Raw genomic sequence first — 24,305 nt, forward strand, 5'->3', positions numbered from 1 at the left:
CCAGGCCTGCTTAGTGCTACAGAAGTGTCATGAACAGATGTTCAGGAAACCGGCCTTTTACTTGTTTTGAAATTGCTCACAACCTGTCGCTCTGGGATGGTGAATGTCACAATAGTGAACCTTGTTGGCCCACCAACAGAGACAAATGAGGCAAGGAAGGAATTTTATTCACCCAATATGTTTCTCCTGACATGCCCAAACGGCCGTAATGAAAAGCAAACAACATACAAAGATATTCTAAATCAAAAATGATACAATGTTTTCTGTGTACAAACCAATTTTGTCTGTTTGGGATATTGGCTCTAGCATAAAAGTAGAAAAGGTTCATTTTCATTGACCATTTTACATGTTGCATGTTCTACCTGGATAAATACATGATGTCAATCTGTGTTGGCTTGTAACTGGAAACTAATAGTCAACATTCCACAGTAAGTTTTTATTTCTCTGAAATAAATATACAAAATGACAAAAAACTGAGTTGTGCCATTTGAGGAGATTTACTTATTTTATACAGATGCTCCATAGAAGACCCCTGGAAAAGTTCTAGCTTAGAGTGAGACAGTTTAAATCGGTTCTAAATGCATGATGTTTTTTTTTTTCATTCTCTAAGGCATGGGTGCTCAACCTGGGGCCCTCCAGCTGTTGTGTCCCCCTCATGCCTCTGCCTTTGGGAGTCATGCTTGTAACTGTCAGCCTTGCAATGCCTCATGGGACGTGTAGTTCTGCAACAGCTGGAGGGACACAGGTTGAGCACCCATGCTCTAAGGCAGGGGTCTCCAAACTTTTTTAAACAAAGGGCCAGTTTATTTTCCTTCAGACTTTAAGGGGGCCGGATTGTGGCCAACAGGGGCAGAAAATGTCAGGCCCATCATCGGTGAGAATAAATATGGCCTCAGGGTTGGTGGTCAATAGGAGAGGAGTGGTGCCCCTATTAGTAGGAGGAATAGTATACCATCATTGGTATACATAGAATAAATAATGCCCCATTGTTGGTGTCAGTGGGAGTAATAGTTCCTTATATCAGTGGAAGGATTAGTGCCCCAAGGGCCAGATAAAGGCTACCAAAGGGCCACATCTTCGCAGTTCGGAGACCCCTGCTCTAAGGTAAAAAAAAAAAACTTCCATGATAAGACCCCCCCCCCCCCTTAAAATGCTTACCTGGCTTCTCTTTTAATTCAGAACTGTGCCCATCTGCAGCAGTACTTGTCTTCTCTCCCTCTCTCCTGCAGGCACAGAGAGAGCAGTAGGAGTCATTGGCAATCAAATCCTGTAAAAAGGTAGTGGGGGGGCAGGGCTTTGCTGGGCTGTGTGTGTCTATGGATGCACACAACCTGGCTTGGAATTTCACCTGCATTAGTGCCCTCAGAGAGAACCCACTCGGGTTACCTTGGATTAGGTAAGGGACTGCTTTGTACAATACCATTACACAGAGCAGGTAAGTATAACATGCATATTATTTTGAGGAAATATTAATTGCATCTTTACAACCACTTTAAGACCTTGTAGAAACAGGCTTCGGGTAGCAGCTTGTACAGCATTTGTATAGCTTTTAGCAGGCTTCAGTTATTCTTGAGGCTTTTATAGCACCCTCCAGCTCCAGTTGGGATATGTTAAAACTGAACTAAACGTAACATTTTAAAAACTGTGAGCAGACAAGTGTTTATTGCAGAAGAGGCGTGCTATGTCTCTTCTGCAATAAAAGACACTTACCTGCCTATTTGCAGTCTTCTAATGAATGTACAATGAGTTGCACATGTGTAGCTCAGCATGCATTCCGAACACACTCTGGCTGTGTCAAAATGACTGACTCATTCTTGTGCACATGTGCGGGATGACGTCATCCCCAGCTGGCTAATCGAGAAGCCAAAAACCTGGCATCCAGAAGTAGCCCATGGAGAAGATGACAGCGGCTGCTGAGGGATGTAATCATTGAATCGCTGGAAGTTGGGGGTGAGAATTCTGCAAAGTTCTGCTTTAAACACAGACCTTTGGCTTTAACTTGAAACAAGCCGCAAGGAAGCGTCGGCACTAAAGGGTGTATTTAGAATTTAAATTGTAAAAGGATATCTGTTAAAAACTGTTAATGATAGCCATGGATCATTACATCATGTTAACCACTTACACTCCATAAGATTTTACCCCCTTTGTGTTTTGCTATGCTGCACTGTGTTACTTTAACTGGCGTCATGCAACACTGTAATTAAATTTTATGTATTTTTTTTTCTTTTCACACGAATGGAGCTTTCTTTTGATGGTATTTTTATATTTTATTATATAAATGAAAAAATACCAAACATTTTGGAAAAAAAAAAGTTTTTTAATTTCTGCTATAAAACATATCCAATAAACCATAAATTTAGGCCAAAATTTTATTCTACTAAATGTCTTTTCTAAAAATTAAAAATCCCAATAAATGTATATTGATTGGTTTGCATGAATGTTATACCGTCTACAAATGATGGTGTGTATATATACTGGATTTTTTTTTTATTCCAGTAATGGCAGTGATCAGCGACTTATAGTGGGACTGTGATAGTGCAGCGGAAATCGCTAACTGACACTGAGTGGGAACTGACTAACTGACATCAACATCACCAGTGACACTATTGCAGTGATCAGCGCTAATACTATACACTGTTCCTAATGACACTGGCTGGGAAGGGCTTAACATCTAGGGCAATAAAAGGGTTAGCCGTGTGCCTAACATTTTGTAATGTGTGCTGCTTTTAGGCAGGGTTCACACTGCTCCGATACGGAAGTCGCATTATCCAATCCGACTTTGTTTATGCGACTTCAATGAATGGGATCCGACTTTAAGACCATTGCGACCAATTAAAACAATTAATTTGGTTTTGATGAAACCTCACGCTAAATGTATCAAAAAATAAAAATGGCATGGGGTCCCCTTCAAATCCATACAAGGCCTTTTGGGTCTGGTATGGATCTTGAGGGGGAAACCACACAACAATATTAAAAGAAAAAACGGTATGAACTATACCAGACCCTTATCCAAGCATGCAGGTCAGGTAAGGGGGAGGACCAGCAGACTCACCGCTGAACCATGCCACATGCCCTTAACATCAAAGCATGTGGGCCTCTTTCCCACAAACCTGGCTGTTGGTTGTGGGGGTCTGTGGGCAGGGGCTTATCGGAATCTGGAAGCCCCCTTTAAGAAAGGGAGCTCCCGGATCCTACCCCCCCCCCCCCCATGTGAATGAGTTGGGGTACATTGTACTCCTACCCATTCACCAAAAAACAGACAGTGCAGTGTTCTAGAAAAACAAGAGACTGTTTTTGATAAGTCCTTTATTAAAAATGAAGAATGTCCCCCGTCGTAGCTTCAATGTGAACCACGATGTCTTCTTTCTCGGGTATACTTCACCGGTATTTTCTTCCTCCGTCGCCAATCCACTGAAAAAGGAAAAAAAAAAACCTCCTCTGAAGCTGGCTTCTGCCTTTCTGTGAGCTCCAGTGTCTGGCAGTCTTTGTATAGCTATGGGGCGTGGCCCTGCAGTGACATCACCCTAGCCCCTTCCCCCTTGTGACATGAATGACCCATCATGCCAGGGTCCGTGATGTCACAAGGGGGAGGAGGGTTTTGTTTATTTTTAGCGGGTCAGTGGTGAAGAAAGGGGGCTTCCAAATTCCGATTAGCCCTTTGCCCGCACACCCCCACAACCACTGGCCAGAGTTGTTGGGAATAGGCATTTGTCAACATGAAGTCCCCCTCCGCACCAAAGCAACCACCCCCCATGTTGAGGGCATGTGGCCTGGTATAGTGCAGGATGGGGGCGCTCACTCACCCCCCCCCCACCTGCCAGGCTGCATGCTCGAATTAGGGTCCGGTATGGATTTTGGGGGACCAATGCCGTTTTTGTTTTTTAACGTGGAGTTTTCCCTCAAAATCCATACCAGACCAAAGGCTTTGGTATGGTCCTGGGGTGAGACCCCACGCCATTTTTTTTTCTCTTTATTTTGGCATGGAGTTCCCCCTCAAGAGCCAAACCAGACTCGGAGCACAAGTTGCATCAGTTAAGATGGTGATCTGACTTTGATGCGACTTGCATTCAAATCAGTGGGCTGAAATCGTGCCCAAGTCGGACCAAAGTAGTGCAGGAACCTTTTTCCAAGTCGGACTGACACTATTCAGACCAGTTAAGACATCTCTCATAAGGAACCATTGATTTTGACATGTCATGTGACTTGTTCTCTTGTTGAAGTCTGAGTGAATGTCGGACCAGTGTGAACTGGCCCTTAGTAAGAGATGAGGCTGTTTTTTTTTTTTTCTCTTTGCAGGGAGATAGAAACAGCCACATCGCTGCTTCGGGTACAGAGCCCTGTGTGGTTGGTAAACAGAGGGCTCTCTGTACTGTGATTTGCTAAGCCGATCAGTGGGTCCCAGTCATATATCATTGGCTGAGACCTGCTGACCGACTTGTGCTGTAGCGAATGACAATACAGATTGGGCGAGGAGGTGCACTCACACGCCCCCTACCCAGAAATGCCAGGTCACAGATGTACATGATCCGGGAAAAGAGCAGACACCCTGCTGCAGTATTTTTGCAATGGAGCGGTCCGCAAGTACCGTATTTATCGGCCTATTGCGCGCTCCGGCGTATAGCGCACACCCCTAATGTGGACTTGAAATTCCTGATTTTTTTTATTACTTACCGTTTTGGTGTCTTGCCCGGCGTCCATCGGCGGCTTTGTTCCGGTCCGGCGTCCATCTGCGGCCTTCGTGGTGTCCTCCCTGCTTCTCCCGCGCTGGTCTCTGAGCCGATCCATGCTTCCCGCGCTGTGTTTTAACGCCGCTGCTGACATATACCGAGCGCAGTACACTCGGGCACGCTCGGCTCCTCTCGGCTTCTCTCGGCTTCTCTCGCATAACCGCGAGGGGAGCCGAGCATGGCCGAGTGTACTGCGCTCGGTATATGTCGGCGGCCGCGTTCAAACACAGCGCGGGAAGCGAGTATCGGCATATATCGCGCACCCACGATTTTGCCCTTTTTTTTTTAGGGCAAAAAAGTGCGCGGTATACGCCGATTAAATACGGTAGTTAACTTATTTTGTTTGTTTTTTTTTTTCATTTTTTTTGTCCTTGGCTTTTATCCACCTTGTCATCTGGTGTAGTGGCAATATTTCAGTCCTAAATATACAGAAAATATCTACATTTAATCAAGAATACCAAAAATAGTTGGTAATTGCTTGTTTGAGGATAATAGGTGGAGCCATTTAATCACTCCTTTTTGTCCATGGTTCCTGATCCAGCTGTTTATCCAGAATCGCTGATTTAAATCTGATACAGTCTAATATCGTAGATACATTTTGTTCTACAAAGGCATTATAGTATATTGCACTGGTTCAATGTTGGGGTGGGGGGTTCCCTTTTTGGTCACCCTCACCAATACCTGTGTGGTTGAACGTTTTTGGCTAGTCTTGTTGCCTATACAAATAAGGACAGAAATGCCGGCAGGTTAGCCTAATGAGCTCTATATGTGTGATTGCCATATCTTCATCCTGCCTGTGTGGCAGGGCACATGTCAATAAGCTGTTTTGACATGTTAAGGGAGACTGACAGAACTGCGTTGCCGCTGACTGTCTGAACCTTTCTATATATTGCCTCTCGGAAAGCCATTTATGAGACACCTGTTGGGGCAGCAAAATTAGGTGTCTGAGCAAAGCCTGAGAGAGAATTCAGACTGATTAATGTCACAGCGGTGATTAATCAAAACTAATTACTGTATTCAAGCAGCAGAATCCTAACTTCATTTTGTTGATTCTGGGAGGCGGGAGAGAGATGTGCTCTGGGTGCTTCTTGGTAATGGTCTAGTTAGACTAGAGCAATTGATGACAAGGGAAAAGGACTCGTTTTCATTTGGCATTCCAGTCAAAACACTGTTTAGAGCTCATTTATTAAAAAATAAGAAAAATACTGCAATGAAAAGTGGGTATCATGGGTAACTTGACACTGAACAAACACGTAGTGCTTTTGCTCATGAACATCAAGCAATTGAAAACGGACCGTCTGGGTAGACTTTGTTTAGACTGCTGCCCTTCTTGATATTGCTAATGCAGTATATCATTTTTGTAGTGCCAAATTTCCCAACACCTTGTAACAATATGAATACATGTAATGCCGCGTACACACGATCGGACATTCTGACAACAAAACCGTGTATTTTTTTTTCCGACAAATTTTGGCTCAAACTTGTCTTGCATACACACGGTCACACAAATGTTGTCGGAAATTCCGAACGTCAAGAACGCGGTGACGTACAACACGTACGACGAGCTGAGAAAAATGAAGTTCAATAGCCAGTGTGGTTTTTCTGATTGATTCTGAGCATGCATGTCATTTTGTGCGTGAGAATTGTGTACACATGATCGCAATTTCTGACAACAAAATGTATTGTCGGAAAATTTGAGAACCAGCTCTCAAATTTTTGTTGTCAGAAATTCCGATGGAGCATACACACGGTCTGAATTTCCGACAACAAGCTCCCATCGAACATTTGTTGTTGGAAATTCTGATCGTGTGTACGCGGCATTACTGAAAGATAGTTTCAGAAATTGTGAACAGAAAATACTCGGAGCACACTGGAATAGTCCTCCCCATGCCTGCCATGCAAAGTATCTAATAAGGTGAAAATACAGAATACTTTACACCACAAAGAAAAAAACACAAGACTTTACAACGCTTTTAAGATTTCAGAACACACAGGTCAAAGACCGTATTTGTTTACAATACAACCAATTAAACAATGTAACAGAACGTTCAAGCAAATCTAAAAGTACAGTAGTACAGCATAATATCAGTAATTCCAAATGGCACATTAGAATCATGAGAAGGAGGAGAATATTCAAGATCATACATGTAAGAAACCACAGAAGTTTATCCAATATGCGGTAGCCCAGCATTGTATCAAAAACAAGTGTAAACGAGGGGAGATCTCCCCCCCCCCCCCCAAAAAAAAATTATTTTTCTCCTTAGTAGTGTGGGCATCATGGGCACTCATCACAGTGACCAATGAGGGATAAGCAGCATGGATATATATGAAAGGCAAGGGAAGAAAAAGGGGGTGGGGGAGGAAAAAGAGGGACACAAACATTGAGATTCAGGAAGCCGCGGATCTCTTAAATCCCACCTGATATGAAGGATGTAAGATTAGAGGACTAGGGTAAATCGGTCCATACCGTCCACGTGAGCCGGTATGACTCTGTTCTGTCTTCCTCCCAGGCTATCCAAGAGTCCAAAACCAGGTAGGTTTTGGACTCTTGGGCAAAACCTACCTGGTTTAGTAGGTTTAGTAGCCATATGCCATGAGATTAATGCCCGGTCAGCCAAAATATGACATGGTATCTTTCAGTGTATGCTTACTATACTGATGTGACCATGGCCACCTTCAAGAAAATACAGTTTTAGCAGCTTTCCTTCTTGTAAAGTCTGGTATCTACTGCTACTATTAAATCCCTTAAGCCTCGTACACGCGATCAGTCCATCCGATGAGAACGGTCTGATGGACCGTTGTCGTCGGTTAACCGATGAAGCTGACTGATGGTCTGTCGCGCCTACACACCATCGGTTAAAAAAACGATCGTGTCAGAACGCGGTGACGTAAAACACAACGACGTGCTGAAAAAAACGAAGTTCAATGCTTCCAAGCATGCGCCGACTTGATTCTGAGAATGCGTGGGTTTTTAACCGATGGTTGTGCCTAACGATTGTTTTGTTTTTTTTCCCATCGGTTAGGAATCAGTCGGTTAAATTTAAAGCAAGTTGGCTTTTTTTTAACCAATGGTTAAATAACCTATGGGGCCCACACACGATCGGTTTTGACCAATGAAATGGTCCATCAGACCGTTGTCCTCTGGTTAACCAATCGTGTGTACGAGGCCTCAGTGTAACCCCCAGAAGATGAATTTAATTTCGATCCATGTGGTTCTAAGAGTGCCGACCGCTGTAATTACTGATATACAGCAAAATTCAGGTAACCAGACATTGTGTGTTATCTGCTACTATTTAATTGAGCGACGGAGACCTATCCTTCAAAGAAAATTACAGTATTTACAGACATACAAGTTTTAGCCAAGAAAGCGATTTCAGACAATGGGTAGTGTAATCCTTGGGTTTCTCTGTGATTTGGGGAAGCTTATGAGGAAGGGAATTGTCTTTGAAAGGGATAAAGATAAACAGGTGTTCCTAAGACGGGGAATCCTTGTCAGAATAGAAGGTACCAGCATGTCTGCCCTCTCAGATCATTCTTTATGGCTGCTAGGCTGCCATAACTCAAACTTCAAGGGGCAGACCTATTTATTGTGGGATATTTGGCTACAGTAAGTCTGCATGTTTTAATCCGCATTGTTTTTATTCCACAACAACTGCTATTAGTAAAGAATGCAGGAACACTGCATGAAACAATCAAGGAAATGTTAGTGTTGAGGAGATCAGTTTAGGGGGTGTTATACGCAGGCCCGTCGCTACAGGACAGGCTAAACAAACAATTGCTTGGGGCCCCCGAGCTGGCCTTTGGCCCCCAACTTCCCCTTCCCAGGCTGTAGCTTGGTTGAGCTCCTCCTCCTGCCTCCTGGAGTCCTGTCATTCCGGCCAGGTACCACGTGTGGTACAGGAGATTCAGTTTCCTGTTCCCGGCCGGACTAACAGGAAGTGCACACTGAGTGCTCACTTCCTTTCAGTCCAGCCGGGAACACAGGAAACTGAATCTCCTGTACCGCACGGTACCCGGCCCGGGCACTATCTGATAGGGGACTGGGGACCCCTAATGATAGAACACCTGACTGACAGGAGGAAAGGGAGCTTGGCCATGCTACAGCGGCAGCCTACAGGGAAGAAGGGGAGGTGAGAATAGAGAAACATAGGGACTGTGGGGGAGTAAGAACATGGGTGTAAAAAATCTGTGAATCGCTAACGTAGGCTTTGCGTGTGGGATGGGGGGGGCCCCCCATTTTGCTTGGGGCCCCCTTATTCCTTCAAACGGCCCTGGTTATATGCTATGCCACCCTACATTGACTTTTTAACTATTGGTAGATTAGTGGATTATGATGAGCTAAATCAGCTACCAACCCCTTAAAAAAAAAAAAAAAAAAAAAAAATTTGGAGAGGGAGAGAAAGTTAGCCCTCTAAATTTTTTTGTCATGGTGTGCATATCCATATACTCTCTTTTCTCTCATAAATGCCTCTTCCAGCCTGTCAGCAGTAATGTAATCTGAGCTGTGTATGCGCAGCTCAGACTACATTGATGGCACCCTCCCTATGCCATCCTGAAGTGACCCCATAGGCATCACAGCCTGGCCATTCAAGCAGCCAGAAAGAGCGAATCCTGAGCGAAGACCTGGAATCAGGGAAGTCCTGATACCTAATCAGATTACACTCAGCACTTTGCTCTATGCTGTGCAGTATGTGACATCAGATTCCTGCCCTCTGCCTTCTGGAGCTGGGACATGCTGTGTAAACTCTGTATTTTGAAAGGCTATAAAGGACAGGTGGCTGCAGATAAACAGGTACAACTTACGTTGGAAGAATTTTTCCATTTCTGTGTATCACCTGAGGCTAGTCACTAAATGGACCCACAAATACTTCTCTCATCTAACCTGTTGTTTTAGTGTGTATTGTTTTGATTTTATGTATCGCTATTATAACAAAACCAAAAATATAATTGTAACAATAAATGAAAATTGGCGTAAAAATGAGAACCGTAGCATTTTAAAACTCTAGCTATACATTTTATTATTGCTCCAACCACAAGAATAAAGTACACTTATCATGATTTGCTATGCCGAGTATGGGGGTTTTTAATATTGATGATGGAATTTAGAACTGGGGAATGAAATCTAGAGATGTGGGTGGTATTTTTGGCAGGTGTCCCTGGGCATATACTGGAGAAGTAAAACATACTGAGAGAAAACAGGCAACAAAGAGCTAATGACATGGCAGTGCCGCAGCTATCATCAGCAGAGAGAGTTTTAATCCCTCTCTGAAAACATAATTATAGCTGGCCTTTTGAACTTTTGCAGTGATCTTTGTTAGTTAGCAAGTGCTGGGGTAGACTTTGCTGGGATAGAGCTGCTCCGATGGCAGCCGGCCTCTATTGAGTGAATTCCCTTACAGTGAAACTCCCTCAAGCTTGACACAGCCTGATAAAACTAGCGGGGCATAAGCAAAGGTGCTGTCATCACCCAGATCACAATGATTTAAAGAGCAGCCAGTGAGAGGAATCGTGTTAAGCCTCAGCCATTCATGCTACAGATTTCATGTGTGTTGGCGGCATTATAAAATAAAAAAATCTGGGGTATTCTGCTGCTGATCCAGACTTTCCAAGCTTATCGCTCATGAAGCGAATGCACAAGAAAACATATTTGTCATTAAAATATTTATTACACTTGCAGTAATTTTTTTTAAAAATATTTTTATTTATTTACATGTTGTCACTAAGGATGAGCTCCGGCGTGTTCGCATAGAACACGTGCAGAGCCCGCCAGGAAGTCGGCACCCGCGCTGCGCTAATCACAGCCAGGCAGACATTGTCCGATGCTCGGCTGCAGAGATCGGGAAATGTCTGCCTGGCTGTGATTAGCGCAGCGCGGGTGTCGACTTCCTGGCGGGCTCTGCACGTGTTCTATGCGAACACGCCGGAGCTCATCCTTAGTTGTCACTAAAGCCTCGTACACATCGTTAGGTTTGTTGGCAGGGGATTGTCTGTTGACAGACTGTTGTCCAAAAATCTTACCGTTAGTACGCTCGTTTTGACAATTTGTCCAACTTTCGGCCAATAAATGTTGGATGACAGCCTAGTAAATTTTCGGCAGACAACGGTTTGACGTCAGATTTTCGTATGGTCAGTGTACAAATCCGTCACACGAAAGTCAAAAGTACAAACATGCATGCTCGGAATCAATGCTCACGAAATTGGCAGAAGGGGCACAAAGGGTGGTGCTCAAGAGCTGAAATTCCTCATAGTACGTCACTACATCCATGTTTGTGGCACGACAATTGTGTAGTGTTAGTATGCAAGACATGATCCTGGCACACGCCCTTTTGACGAAAATCAGACGCTCGGTTGCCCAACAATCGTATTGTGTGTGTTCGGGGCTTTCGAGTCTTTTGTCTATTCTCTTTCCCCTGGGACTCCTGTGATGCAATGCATGACTTTCTTTTATTGGCTCACAGAAAAAGGTTACCTTAAGCCTCGGTCGCTTGCTTTTTAGGAAGTTTATTTTTATATTAAATTTTTTTGATAGGATTTGATCATAAAGCAAGCAATTAAGTGAAAAGACTGATGAAAACAGCAATTTCCTACCTTATATGTAACATTTGAATTCTAAGTGCATTGACTTGGTGAATTAATTTAACTTTACTGACAAAGGAATAGCCTGTTGCGTACAAGTTGATGAAGACCTGCCTCCATCAGAGCCTTCTTATGCATGTGTATTGCTCTGTGACTGGTTCTCTTTACAAGAAATTCTTGCTGAGAGAAACATGTAGGGCCCATGTCGATGAGCTTTGGGCTTGTGTTGGTGGTACCAGTTTGAGACACTTCTGAGATCATTTAGAATTACCTGACAAGTGCATTTGACCTGCAGTTAAGCTTCTTATCTGCATCCGACCTGCTTCAAGCTGGTTTTGCGTTCCCATAAACTTGTATAGGAATTCCAAATCTAGGCAAACATGATCCAAACACTACTTCTGGTAGTTTTAACAGCAAACTGTAAAACTATTCAAAGAGATGTCGGGATTGAAATGCAAATCCTGGCTGTTCCTGACTTAACTTTGAAGGTACAGGCTCCAGGGTGGTCATCCTTTTTCTTTTCCTCCACTTAGAGTCACTAACCCTACACAACCAAGTCCGTATACCTGATCTGCAAATAGTCAGTGATCTACCAAGAAGTGGAACAAGTAAAACAATGGGGCACAATCGCTACTCTAGCCGTTCTAACCAAGCCTGGGCACAGTTCACCTTCTTGGTCTGATTCATTTTTGTTATGAGTGCTCCAAACAGTTGCTGGGAACAGGTAAAGTGGAAGTCCAGGCTGCATCTAACTGAGCTTAAAATTGCTTATAATACCCTCCTAACTCCTGTTCTAACTACCCTGTAGAAGAAAGATTCTTATACTTACCTATTCTCAGGGCGTCCAGGTCCGGTCACATGATCAGCTCCCAGCGGCCAGCTTCATGAGGGAGGAGGGACAACCAATGCCCCATAATTAAGTCTATCGGTGACATTACCACTCAGGCATTTCATCCATGGTTGGTGCTCTCTCTTCTACAGGTCGTTAGATTAGGAGTTGGAAGGGGGATGGGAGCAGTTTTAAGCTTAGTTAGTGTTTAAAACCACTGGTGCAATCACAGTGGGACTTTGAACCAGTTCTGGGAGTGGTTCAGCCCTCTAGGCCGGTTCATTTGTGTAGTGTAAATGCTGCAAACCATGCCCAGGTTCGATTAGGCAGTACTGCATCTGGAATCACTTGAAAGAGGTTCACTTGTGGTCCAGAATGGTTTGCTGCAAACTGTGCCAGAACATAGGACTCTTCAAAAAATAATTTGTACAGAAGCAGGAATGCCAGTTCTGGTTTCGCAGGAGTGATGATGTAAGTGTGTCCAGGACCACTTGCAAATGTGCTTGGGGTCACTTGCTTAAGTCTGGATTCACGCTGGTGGGGCCGCGGGTCCCAGCAGGGGGTCCGGTGCATCACCGTTCACCGATTCAGGAGCAAATGTTTGCCTGAATTTGCACCTAAAATGGAGCCAAAGACGCACAGGACTCTATTTCAATGTGGACCGCTAATGCCCCAGAGCTGTGAGAACTGGCTCCATTGAGAGCCGGTCAGTCTCCTGTCATGCAAATTGGATGTGGAGAAACCCGCATTCAATTCACATAAGTGTGAACCCAGCCTTAAACTTTAGTGTGAGTGTGGACAAGCAGAGAGGGGGACAAGTAAACTTGGGCATGGTTCCCTTAAACTAGTCTCTGTGTAAGCGTACCCCAAGTTTATCATGACTGGAAACACTTGGAATGCAAACTGTGTTTAAGCACAGAACTCCCCATAGGTGACTGAGCACAAAAGTAGGGGTCACTGTGGTCTGGTTGATGATGTAAGTGTGCCCAGGAGCACCTGCTTATAGGCCAGTGTGAGTACAGACCAGCGGGAGGAGAAAACATTAAACTCGGGCACGGTTCAGTTAATCTCTTGCCAACCCTTCTTTCCATCCTAACAGATTAATCTTAAAATAAAAGTAAAGGCCCATTGTTTGGGGGGGGGGGGTATAGTGGGGAGGGATTAGAACCCCTGTCAGTTTTTATTGCTATCGATTCCCCACCCCCGCACCCTCTCTAATTGTCCTGTTTACCATTATCATTGAACGCCATTTCGGAGAAAAACTTTTTTTTCCCCAGAAAAGTAATAGAGGGAAAATCTTCCAATGGGAACATTAATACTGGTGACCTAGTGGTCCCCAGGGGATTCCCTTAATTTGTAGGGATTTCTTCTCACTTCCTGTTTGGCTATGTATGAGACAGGCAGTGAAGGGAAATCTCCAAAATGGGACACAGATGGTGAAAAAAAGAAAAACTGACCATCCCTTGCTCCTTCAAAATAACGTTTTGCCTATAGATCTACTTTAAGCTCATTGTTAGTAATGTGACTTTCATGGTTGTACCATTATTAATATGTTTTTTCTCTGAGACAGTGTTAAATGTTGCTAGTAGCCCTTTAAAGCGGAGGTTCCATTACAAAAAAAAAAATTAAAAGTCAGCAGCTACTAACACTGTAGCTGCTGACTTTTAATAAGGACACTTACCTGTCCTAGCCGCCAGCGATGTCGGCCCCCACCGAGGCCGAATCTTGATCCTGGCAGCTCCAATCGTCGCCATCCACAGTAAGGGAAACAGGCAGTGAAGCCGTACGGCTTCACTGCCCGTTTCCTACTGCGCATGCGCGAGCAGCTCGGCGCATTGTGAATGGGCCAGCTGCTTTCTGGGACACACACAGTTCCTAGAATGCGGCGCGCCCCATTCACAAGAAGACACTGAGTGTAGGAGAAGGAAGAGAATCCACCGCAGAGGATGAAGAGGCAGATTCGACACTTCTGCATAGCAACAGCTATTTAGGGTAAGTAAAAAAATATATATTTTTTCCATTTTTTTTTTTTTTTAGATTTTTGGTGGAATTTTTTTTTTCAGGTGGAACCTCCACTTTAAGTTTGCCACATTTATACATATTTATATACATTATATACACTTGGTACGTTTTGAAAAGCTTTATATGACTTGTTTCGTATGTCAGGTATTTTTCTACTAATATTGTAATACATATAATTATTCAAAAATGTATCACATATCTACAAGACCACCTTGTCTTTTGCTTTAGTTCCCATGAACTTTTTCATCTTTTTGTTTCCTTCTATAGCAATCCTACAGCGACAAGGGTAGGCCTATCTGGCTCCAGGCTGCAGAGTCTGGCTACAGATTCATGTTGGGTGCAATTGCTGGAGGTGAGTGATATGTCTGTATGCTTGGCTTAATGTAATACTAGCTTTGTCGAGCGGTACAGATCAGCTAAGGTGCACTGCATTGTTCACCAGAGTAGGAACCGGAGGCCTATTTTTTGGCTGTGATCACAGGGACCCGTCAGATCGGCTGTGCCACCTCTGGCTCCAGACAGTCTTGAGAACAGAACTTCCATAATAATACAGTATTTCCGCATACTGCGTTCTCTGCGGAGATTAATTATGTGTGGTGGCACAGGATACAAGCAACAGAGAGCCTAAGATGAAAGAAGAGAGAAAAATGTGGAATCTGTAAAATTAAAAGGAAGCAGAAATTATATCAGTGGAGCAAGAAAATACCTTTACTTTAGCTGCACATTCAAAAGACAAGTTTACTTTGTTAGAGAGAAAATATTTCCTTAGGAAAAGTTGACTTGCTGAAAGTTAAAAGAAGCTGTATTGTGGGATAAACGTTGTTCAGTCCTTAAAATGCTTTATGGGTAAATTGTAATACACACAATGGAATATATTAATATACCTATTCTAAATGCTAGGCAGCTATAAATAGCACAAATTAACGCAGCTCTGTAATCAATATTACATTGCAACATTTATTTTTAATGCAAGCGGTGTAAGTATATGCATTTGACTTGGTATCGGTCCACAGCAGAGCTTTCAAAGGGGGAGGGAGAAGCAGCACAAGGAGCCAGTCCAGTGCTGCAGGACAGAGCCAATGCTGCTGGTTCTTGTACCATCCAGTCATGTGAGATGAAAGGGGGGGAGGTGTGTGTGTATACATACATACATACATACATACATACATCTCAAAAAAGTGAGTACACCCTCACATTTTTGTAAATCTTTTATTATACCTTTTCATGTGACAACACTGAAAAAATGACACTTTGCTACAATGTAAAGTAGTGAGTGTACAGCTTGTATAACGGTGTAAATTTGCTGTCCCCTCAAAATAACTCAACACACCGCCATTAAGGACTAAACCACTGGCAACAAAAGCGAGTACACCCCTGAGTGAAATGTCCAAAGACGGCCCAATTAGCCATTTCCCTCCCCGGTGTCATGTGACTGGTTAGTCTTACAAGGTCTCGGGTGTGAATGGGGAGCAGTTAAATGTTAAATTTGGTGTTCTTGCTCTCACTCTCTCATACTGGTCACTGGAAGCTCAACATGGCAACTCATGGCAAAGAACTCTGAGTAACTGTAAAAAAAGAATTGTTGCACTACAAAAAGGTGGCCTAGGCTATAGGAAGCTTGTCAAGACCCTGAAACTGAGTTGCAGCGTGTTGCCCATGAACCATACAGCGGTTTAACAGGGCAGGTTCCACTCAGAACAGGCCTCGCCATGGTCAAAGAAGTTGAGTGCACGTGCTTAGCGTCATATCCAAAGGCTGTCTTTGGGAAATAGACGTATGGATGCTGCCAGCATTGCTGTAGAGGTTGAAGGGGTGTGGGGGTCAGTCTGTCAAGCCTCTTCTAAAGATGATACACAAGAAAGCCTGCAATCAGTTTGCTGAAGACAAGCAGACTAATCACATAGATTACTGGAACCGTGTGCTGTGGTCTGATGAGACCAAGATAAACTTTTTTGGTTCAGCTGGTGTCAAGCGTATATGAAGAGTACAAAGACAAGTGTGTCTTGCCTACAGTCAAGCATGGTGGTGGAAGTGTCATGGTCTGGGGCTGCATGAGTGCTGCGGGCACTGGGGAGCTACAATTCATTGAGGGAACCATGAATGCCAACATGTACTGTGACATACTGAAGCAGAGCATGATCCCCCTCCTTTCAGAGACTGGGCCACAGGGCAGTATTCCAACATAACGACTTCACACACACACCTCTGATGCCCCGTACACACCATCACTTTATGTGATGAAAAAAAACGACATTTTCTGTGAAGTAAAAAATGACGTTTTTGAAACTTAAATTTTCAAAGACGAAGTTGCCTACACACCATAGTTTTTCTCACAATGTTCTAGCAAAGCGAGGTTACGTTCCACCACGTTTTTCCATTGAAGCTCGCTTCATATGTAGCTTCTGGGCATGCGCGGGTGAAAAAACAACGTTTTAAACGACGTTTTTTGCTACACACGGTCAATTTCTGTGAAGTAAAAGTTGACGTTTTGAAAAACGACACATAAAATTGAAGCATGCTTCAATTTTTTTTGGTCGTTTTTTAGAAGACATAAAACAACGTTTTCCCCCACACATGGTCAATTAAAGTGACGTTTTTAAAAACGTCATTTTTTTTCATCACATAAAGTGATGGTGTGTACGGGGCATAAGACGACCACTCTCTTGCTAAAGAAGCTGAGGGTAAAGGTGATGGACTGGCCAAGCATGTCTCCAGACTTATACCCTATTGATCATCTGTGGGGCATCCTCAAATGAAGGGTGGAGGAGAGCAAGGTCTCTAAAATCCACCATCTCGATGATGTCGTCATGGATGCGTGGAAGAGGACTCCAGTGGCAACCTGTGAAGCTTTGGTGAACTCCATGCCCAAGAGGTTTAAGGCAGTGCTGAAAAATAATGGTGGTCACACAAAATATTGACACTTTGGGCCCAATTTGGACATTTTCACTTAGGGGTGTACTCACTTTTGGTGCCAGCAGTTTAGACATTAATGGCTGTGTGTTGAGTTATTTTGAGGGGGCAGCAAATTTACACTGTTATACAAGCTGTACACTCGCTACTTTACATTGTAGAAAAGTGTAATTTCTTCAGTGTTTTCACATGAAAAGATATAATAAGACATTTATAAAAATGTGAGGGGTGTGTGTATGCATGTGTGTGTGTGTGTCATATATATATATATATATATATATATATATATATATATATATATATATATATATATATATAAAATAATGTGTGTGTGTGTGTGTATGTATAATATACTGTATATCATATGCCTCTTGCCCTTCTTACATGTTTTGTGTATGGTAGTGTTGCAGTTGTAACTACCATAAGTCAACAACTGGCTACAGACCTGCTTGGGGCTATCCGCTGGACATATTGTTTTGCTGTGTGAATGGTTTAAAAAAAAAGTCTGTGTCCCTGTGGTATTTCACCAGTTAGTACTAGGTGATACTCAGCTGTCCCACAGTATTTTTCTCCCTTTTTAAAATGATTGCCAATTGCTGCAGTAGTTCCAAGTGCATATCCATTCACCATTTTGTTTTCAGTATGTCAAATTGCTACAAATATAATAAAAATAACAAATGTGATTGTGTCTTAAAAACTGCTACTGTAACTATATGAAATATATCTTATTATCTTCCTACAATCCTCTGCACAGTAGAACTAAGGGCCTATTCACACCACAATGAGGTACGGTGGAACCCGCATTCCATGCGCGTTTACCACACTGCGTTCAAAATGCACTGCAGTTGCGATCTGCACTGTGGGTGTCAATATTAGACTAATGACACCCCAAATGCAGTGCATTTGCCTGCACCAGATCACATAGTACAGAAGTACCATGCTATCCTGTTGCAGTGAGTTTCCAAAAGTAGTGCATGCACTACTTTTGGTGCGGTGCAGTTTCATCCCATTCAAAATGGGCTGAAATTTCACTGCACAGAAGCGCATATGAGTCACACAGGAACACACTACACATTTCTGTGTGATTCCCAGTGTGAACCGGCCCTAAGAATAGAGTGCTATATTTCTTGGTTAACAAAATGTTAAAACCTGAGCAGCAAAAATATCACATTTGCATAAGTCATAGTTTTGGCATTTTGAAAGAAAAGGGGAGCCCAGAGAAGTCCTCAGTGTGATAAGCTTTCACAGTCCAGTGAGCAGACAGGTAACACTGGAGGCTGTATTGTGGCAAGAAATGGTGGCGTTCTATCCATCCCAGTTTAAGGGAAATTGTGATACTTACTACAGGGTAAAAAGATGGTAGACTTACAGCATTAACTGTACATTTACCCTGTCTTCTCAGCTGTCGGAGCTACGGCCGTTTACCCCATTGACCTTGTGAAGACTCGCATGCAGAACCAGCGATCCTCCTTTGTTGGAGAGTTGGTGTATAAAAACAGTTTTGACTGTTTTAAGAAAGTGTTGCGCTATGAAGGTTTCTTTGGACTTTACAGAGGTAAGTGACATTGACTTGTATACAATCTTGTTTCATTGCTTATATAACTAACCTAGAGTAAGCAATAAGAACATACACTTTCCTTGAGGCTTAATGTTTATAATACAGTTTTATATTGCGTAATTAAAGTCTATCTAAAATCAAACACTGAAACGAAATAACTTGTTGCACATGGTTCTGTAATTTTTGAAAAAAAAAATCTTTTCATATGTACTGCTTTTAATTAAATTGTACCAGCAAGGTGTATCCAGGCACTTCCTTTTATTAGGGTGACAATGCTTAGTGTTGTAACCCTTTTCTCCACGTTCATGAGTTGGACTGCAAGTTTAACTAAAATTTCACACAAAATGAATACAAAAATATGATAATATGGGCACAGCCTTTACTTTACAAATAAACTTTATAAAGAATTGCTGAAGCACTATGAGTTACTTGAAGGGACAGCATAGCAGTAGGTCCCTGCCTTCAGGCTTTTTTTGTCTGATTGAAACTTCAAACAGAGTCGTCTGTGACGTTGTTCTGACTGTGTGCAAATTTCAGCTTGAGCTGGGGAGCTTTGTTAATGATAGACTTGCTCAACAAAGAAGCAAAAGTGAAAGGAAGCCTAATGCCGCGTACACACGATCATTTTTCGGCATGAAAAAAAAACGACGTTTTTAAAAACGTCATTTAAAATGATAGTGTGTGGGCTTCACATCGTTTTTCGGCTTCTGAAAAACGAAAAAAATTTGAACATGCTACATTTTTTAACATCGTTTTTCGTGTTGTAAGAAATAATCGTGTGTGGGCAAAAATGACGTTTTAAACCCGCGCATGCTCAGAAGCAAGTTATGAGACAGGAGCGCTCATTCTGGTAAAACTTGCATTTGTAATGGAGTAAGCACATTCACCACGCTGTAACAGACAGAAAATCGCGAATCGTCTTTTATTAACACGGAATCAGCTAAAGCAGCCCAAAGGCGGATAGAACTTCCCCTTTAGAGTGCCGTCGTACGTGTTGTACGTCACCGAGCTTTGTTCATCATTTTTTTAAAACGATGGTGTGTGGGCAACGTCGTTTTTAATGATGAAGTTGGATAAACTTCGTTTTTTGGACATGCTGAAAAACAAAGTTTTTTTTTCTCGCCGAAAAATGTGTGTACGCGGCATAAGGAGCCACACGCATGCTGGAAGGAAAGCTACCTAGTATTCATATGATAGCTTTACTGTTCTTTCATTCGGATTAATATTAAATATATGTTTTCATAAATTTTAGTCCTGAAGTATAATAATGATGTATATACATATAGTGTTTGTGTGTGTGTATATGTATGTGTATATATATATATATATATATATATATATATATGTGTGTGTGTGTGTGTGTATGTGTATGTGTGTGTGTATATACAGTATATATATATATGTATGTGTGTGCGTGTGTGTGTGTGTGTGTATATATATATATATATATATATATATATATATATATATACACCACCTTTTTAAGTTGGCTGCACATGTTGCAGTCTGATTGTACAATTTTTGTAAATTAGCCAGCAACTTTTTATAGTGTGGTGGACACATCCAAACCATTGAGTCTGCATCCACTCAGGTAAGCCATGACATTGCTGGGAAATTCAAAGGGAATTCTACAATTAGGCTTAATTTCCACTGGCGTTTTTACAGCCACTTTTGTTAGCCTTTTTTACAGCTTAAAAACGCCTGTCCATGTTTATTTTGTAAAAAAAAAAAAAAAAGTTTTTTTTTTTTTGTGTGAGCTGGAGCTTTAAAAATGCTGCGGTAGCGTTTTTGAGCGTTTTCACGCGTTTTTGAGCGTTTTTTAACGTCTGGCGTTTTTACAGCTCTACTCTGGAGCTTCAGAATGCCCTGGTCCTGCGTTTTTTTTACAGCTCAAAAACGCCTATGCCATTTGCAGCTCAAAATGCCTATGTGGGCATGATGCCATAGAATAACATGGACAGGCGTTTTTAAGCTGTAAAAAACGCTCAGAAAAGTGGCTGTAAAAACGTCAGTGGAAATGAAGCCTAAGACTGTAAAATGTGTGCCCTTCTTTGTTCAGTTTTAGCAGGAGATAATGTGTGGTGACTGCATAGAAGTTATTGTGAAGACTTTTCACTCTTGCTTTTTACTTTAAAGCAGGTCTTTAAAGAGGCTGTCCTCTGTAAGTTCACAGTTCTGTACCACTAACATATTTCTGTCTTAAATAATATTGCACCACAGTAGAAGTTTCTGTATTTTCAAAATGATTTCATTGATTTAAAGTGCCTTTTTAAAATAAGGAATCATTCATTGTTGTGCCCTGCGTCATTGGCTGTTGTGATGATGACAAAAGACTTAAGACTACATGGGCTGTATTCTACTGAGCAGTATTAATGGATGGCGTGGGAGGACTTGAAAAGCTGCCTAGCTGCTAGCACTGAACACTGCACCTTCCCTGGTGAATTAGATTGGAGGGTAGAGGTGAAAAAGAATAGAAGGTCTTATATTTTTTTGGAAAGCTTTAGTACGGTAGGAAAATGTACTAAAACTAAATCTGTTATATTGAAGAAAAAGGAAAAAAACGACTTTTCAACTCTGTCGAGGTGGATTTTTGAAGCTATTTATTAAGGCAAAGTGTAGTATGCAGAGCCAGAATTCATCTGTTATTCTTTGGACCGATGAAAAGGATAGAAAATGTTTTTGGCCTGCAGGAGGAAACTAGAGTGACTAAAATAAATACAGGCAAAAAAAACAAACTCCTCATTTATGGTGCCCTTGATGGATGTTGAGCCAAGAAATACAGCGCTGAAAGGCTAAAGCCTGGTACACTTCTTTTAAAGTCCAATTATTGAGGGTATTCTCTTTGTTCCTCATATGTTTTTGGGCCTGTTGGCAACAATTTTTTTTTCCGGTGGATTTACAATAAGCCTGGTACACACGGGCCAAATAATGGGCAGTATTGACCAGTTCAACAGAAAGCGGCGGCCATTCAGCTTGTGTGTAGAGCAGCCTGTCCGACAGAAGCCGGATGAACGTCGATTGTGCATGCCTAGTACACACAATGAGAATATTGGACGAATAATCATCCAGTTTTTTTTTTTTTTTTTTTTGTTGCTTGCTTGTCTCGAAAACTAATAGGTTGCAAAAATTTCCATAAAACAGAATATAATTTCGCAAGTAATGTATTGTATTATGTTGTTATGTATTTTTTTAGTTTCTAAGCATGCCTGATCTTGGTCACTAAATTTTTTTCATACAAAAATTTACTAATTACATGAAAATCATGAATTCATTCGGTTTGTTCTCTTATCTTACAAGAATTTTTTTTGTGCTTGTCCCTATTTTTGCATAAACTATCGCTATGTACTAACAAATAGATTATCAGACAGGCACTCCAAAGGCGTTTTTTTATGCCATTTTTGTTTTTTTTTTATATATATATCTGTGTACCAGGCTTAAGTACCAGCCCCTTGTGACCACTTTACACACCACAGCTTGTGGCCCTGCCTTGTTAAAGGGAGGCTGTGATGATGAACAAACATAAAGGTCACCTCTTCTGACAACATTTGCTTCATGTTTGTTTTGCCTTAGTTTCTCAATATGCAGAGAAGGATGATAGTCTGGTAGTTGTATGATACTGTTGTGAGTAAAGGTTAGTTTAAAAGTATATTTAAGTGTGTATTTAAATGGTATTTCTAGTTGAAAATTGGTTTATGGTACAGATGTGGACTGAGTTTTGGGCACTAGGCTGCTGCCTCCATAGGTGTGCGCAGCCTATTGCATTAGGGTGTGCACACCAAAGCTCAAACACACATGCGTGTGTAATATACCATATATGGCAGTGGGCAAGTCCGTAGGGCTTTGTCAGCAGGGCAGAGATCGGTGTCAGTAGTTTATCTTTATTTGTATTATTATTATTATTATTATTTTTTTACAATTTTATTTTTATTATTATTATTATTATTATTATTTTTGAGGCAGAGAAAGGGACTGAGGACAGAGATTCCCCAGTCCCTTTCTCTGCAGCCAAGCAGCAGGGGGAATCTGCATAGTACAGGGTGATTAGGGTGTGCCCAGGCACGCCTTACACCCTATGTGCGCACGCCTATGGCTGCCTCTCTGATCACCATAGTCCACTTTTCTTTGCAGATGTACAGTATTGTCGGTGTATGGTTAGGAGCACCCATCAAAGACGTTGCCTCTCTTGAAATTTGCCTAAAATCTTTATTTGTTAAGAACACTCTCTCTTTTTTTTTCTTCTGAGGTTTGACAAAGGACCCTCCATTCTTCTTAGGTTGGACAAAGGTTATCCCTTCTTCAGGGGGTTGGACAAATAACAGCTGGGTATTCCTATATAGTTAGGACACACTAGCCAGTTTGCACCCAGTCTCAATTTCAGGCTCTCTATATCGATTCATCCTGTCCCCCGAAACGTGTTGGAAAACAAAAGATAAAAAACAAAAAGCACTCACGCCTTGGAAAAATGGCAATGTATAAGCCGCTGCTGTCCGATGTTGTCCCCACTGGGGGGCAAGATTTGAATTAAGTGTGATAGACAGCGCCTGCTCCACCTTGACTATATTTAAGTGATAATGTGTTTGTCTGTATAAGTGACTATACCTGGTTGCTATCCTACAAAACTCCTCAAAGATATAACATCTAAATGTTATGCCAAGGATACATAGGTGCAATGACAAAATAAGGAAAACAAATATGGATTTTAAACAAATTTCATGTCAGATGGAAATGTTTACTAGGCACTTCTAATCGTACACCCATAGGGTGAGAGTGAAAGAAAAAAATGGGAAATGCAGGTTTGAAATCGTGCCAGCTGAACTCACATGATTTCAAACCCACCTACTATGTGAACGAGGGTTTGTAGTCAAAGCTTCAGGCTGGGTTCACACTATACTACACGACTTTCATCCTACTTTGCTCTGCGACATTGGTCCTACATTGATCCTACATCCATCGGACTTTCATGAACAGGATACTACTTTGATCCGACTTTGCCCTGCGACTTGAAGTCCGACTTTCAATGAGCGGGGATCCGACTTTGATCCCTTCCAATATCAGGCACTGTCTTTGATATGAATCTTGAGGGGGAACTCCACGCCAAGTTTTAACAGAAAACCAGCATGGGTTCCCCTCCAAGAGCATACCAGGCCCATGGGTCTGGTGCGGATTTAAAGGGGAACCCCCTACGCCGAAAAAACGGCGTGGGGGTTCCCCCAAAATCCATACCAGACCCGTATACGAGCAGCAGGCCGGTCAGGAAAGGGGGTGGGGATGAGCGAGCACCCCCCCACCTCCTTAACCGTGCCAGGCCGCATGCCATCAACATGGGGAGGTACACATTCTTTTGGGGTATGAAGTCCATGGATTATTGTATAAAAGCATTTGAGATATTGTTTGCACTTATGTTATTGTATGCAAAATTGTTTAATTGCACTTTATTTGCATATTTGCACAAAATTTGTATTCCCTTTTGTATGTTTGCACATTTGGGAGTATATGCAGCTGATGCAAGTATATATATATTACTAGGATTGTGTATAGAGTTTGGTGTGAGGACCTGCACTACTCTACCTATCATTTATGTTGGTAGGAATAGTGCCCTATTGTTGGTGTCAGTGGGAAGAATAGTGCCCCATCGTTGGTGTCAGTGGGAGGACTAGTGCCCCATCATTGGTATTGGTGGGAG

At 42.2% G+C, this 24,305-nt stretch overlaps 1 protein-coding gene across 1 annotated transcript in view; it reads left to right on the top strand.

The window, feature by feature from the left end:
• Nucleotides 1-24,305, top strand: part of SLC25A12 (solute carrier family 25 member 12) — a 192,678-nt gene that overhangs the window by 71,364 nt on the left and 97,009 nt on the right. The window contains exons 10-11 of the mRNA XM_040357756.1: nt 14,422-14,506; nt 18,467-18,619. Coding sequence (XP_040213690.1) covers nt 14,422-14,506; nt 18,467-18,619 — 238 coding nt within the window. The remainder of the gene's footprint in view (nt 1-14,421; nt 14,507-18,466; nt 18,620-24,305) is intronic.

Source organism: Rana temporaria, chromosome 6, assembly GCF_905171775.1.
Source record: "Rana temporaria chromosome 6, aRanTem1.1, whole genome shotgun sequence".
Taxonomy (NCBI): Eukaryota; Metazoa; Chordata; class Amphibia; order Anura; family Ranidae; genus Rana; species Rana temporaria.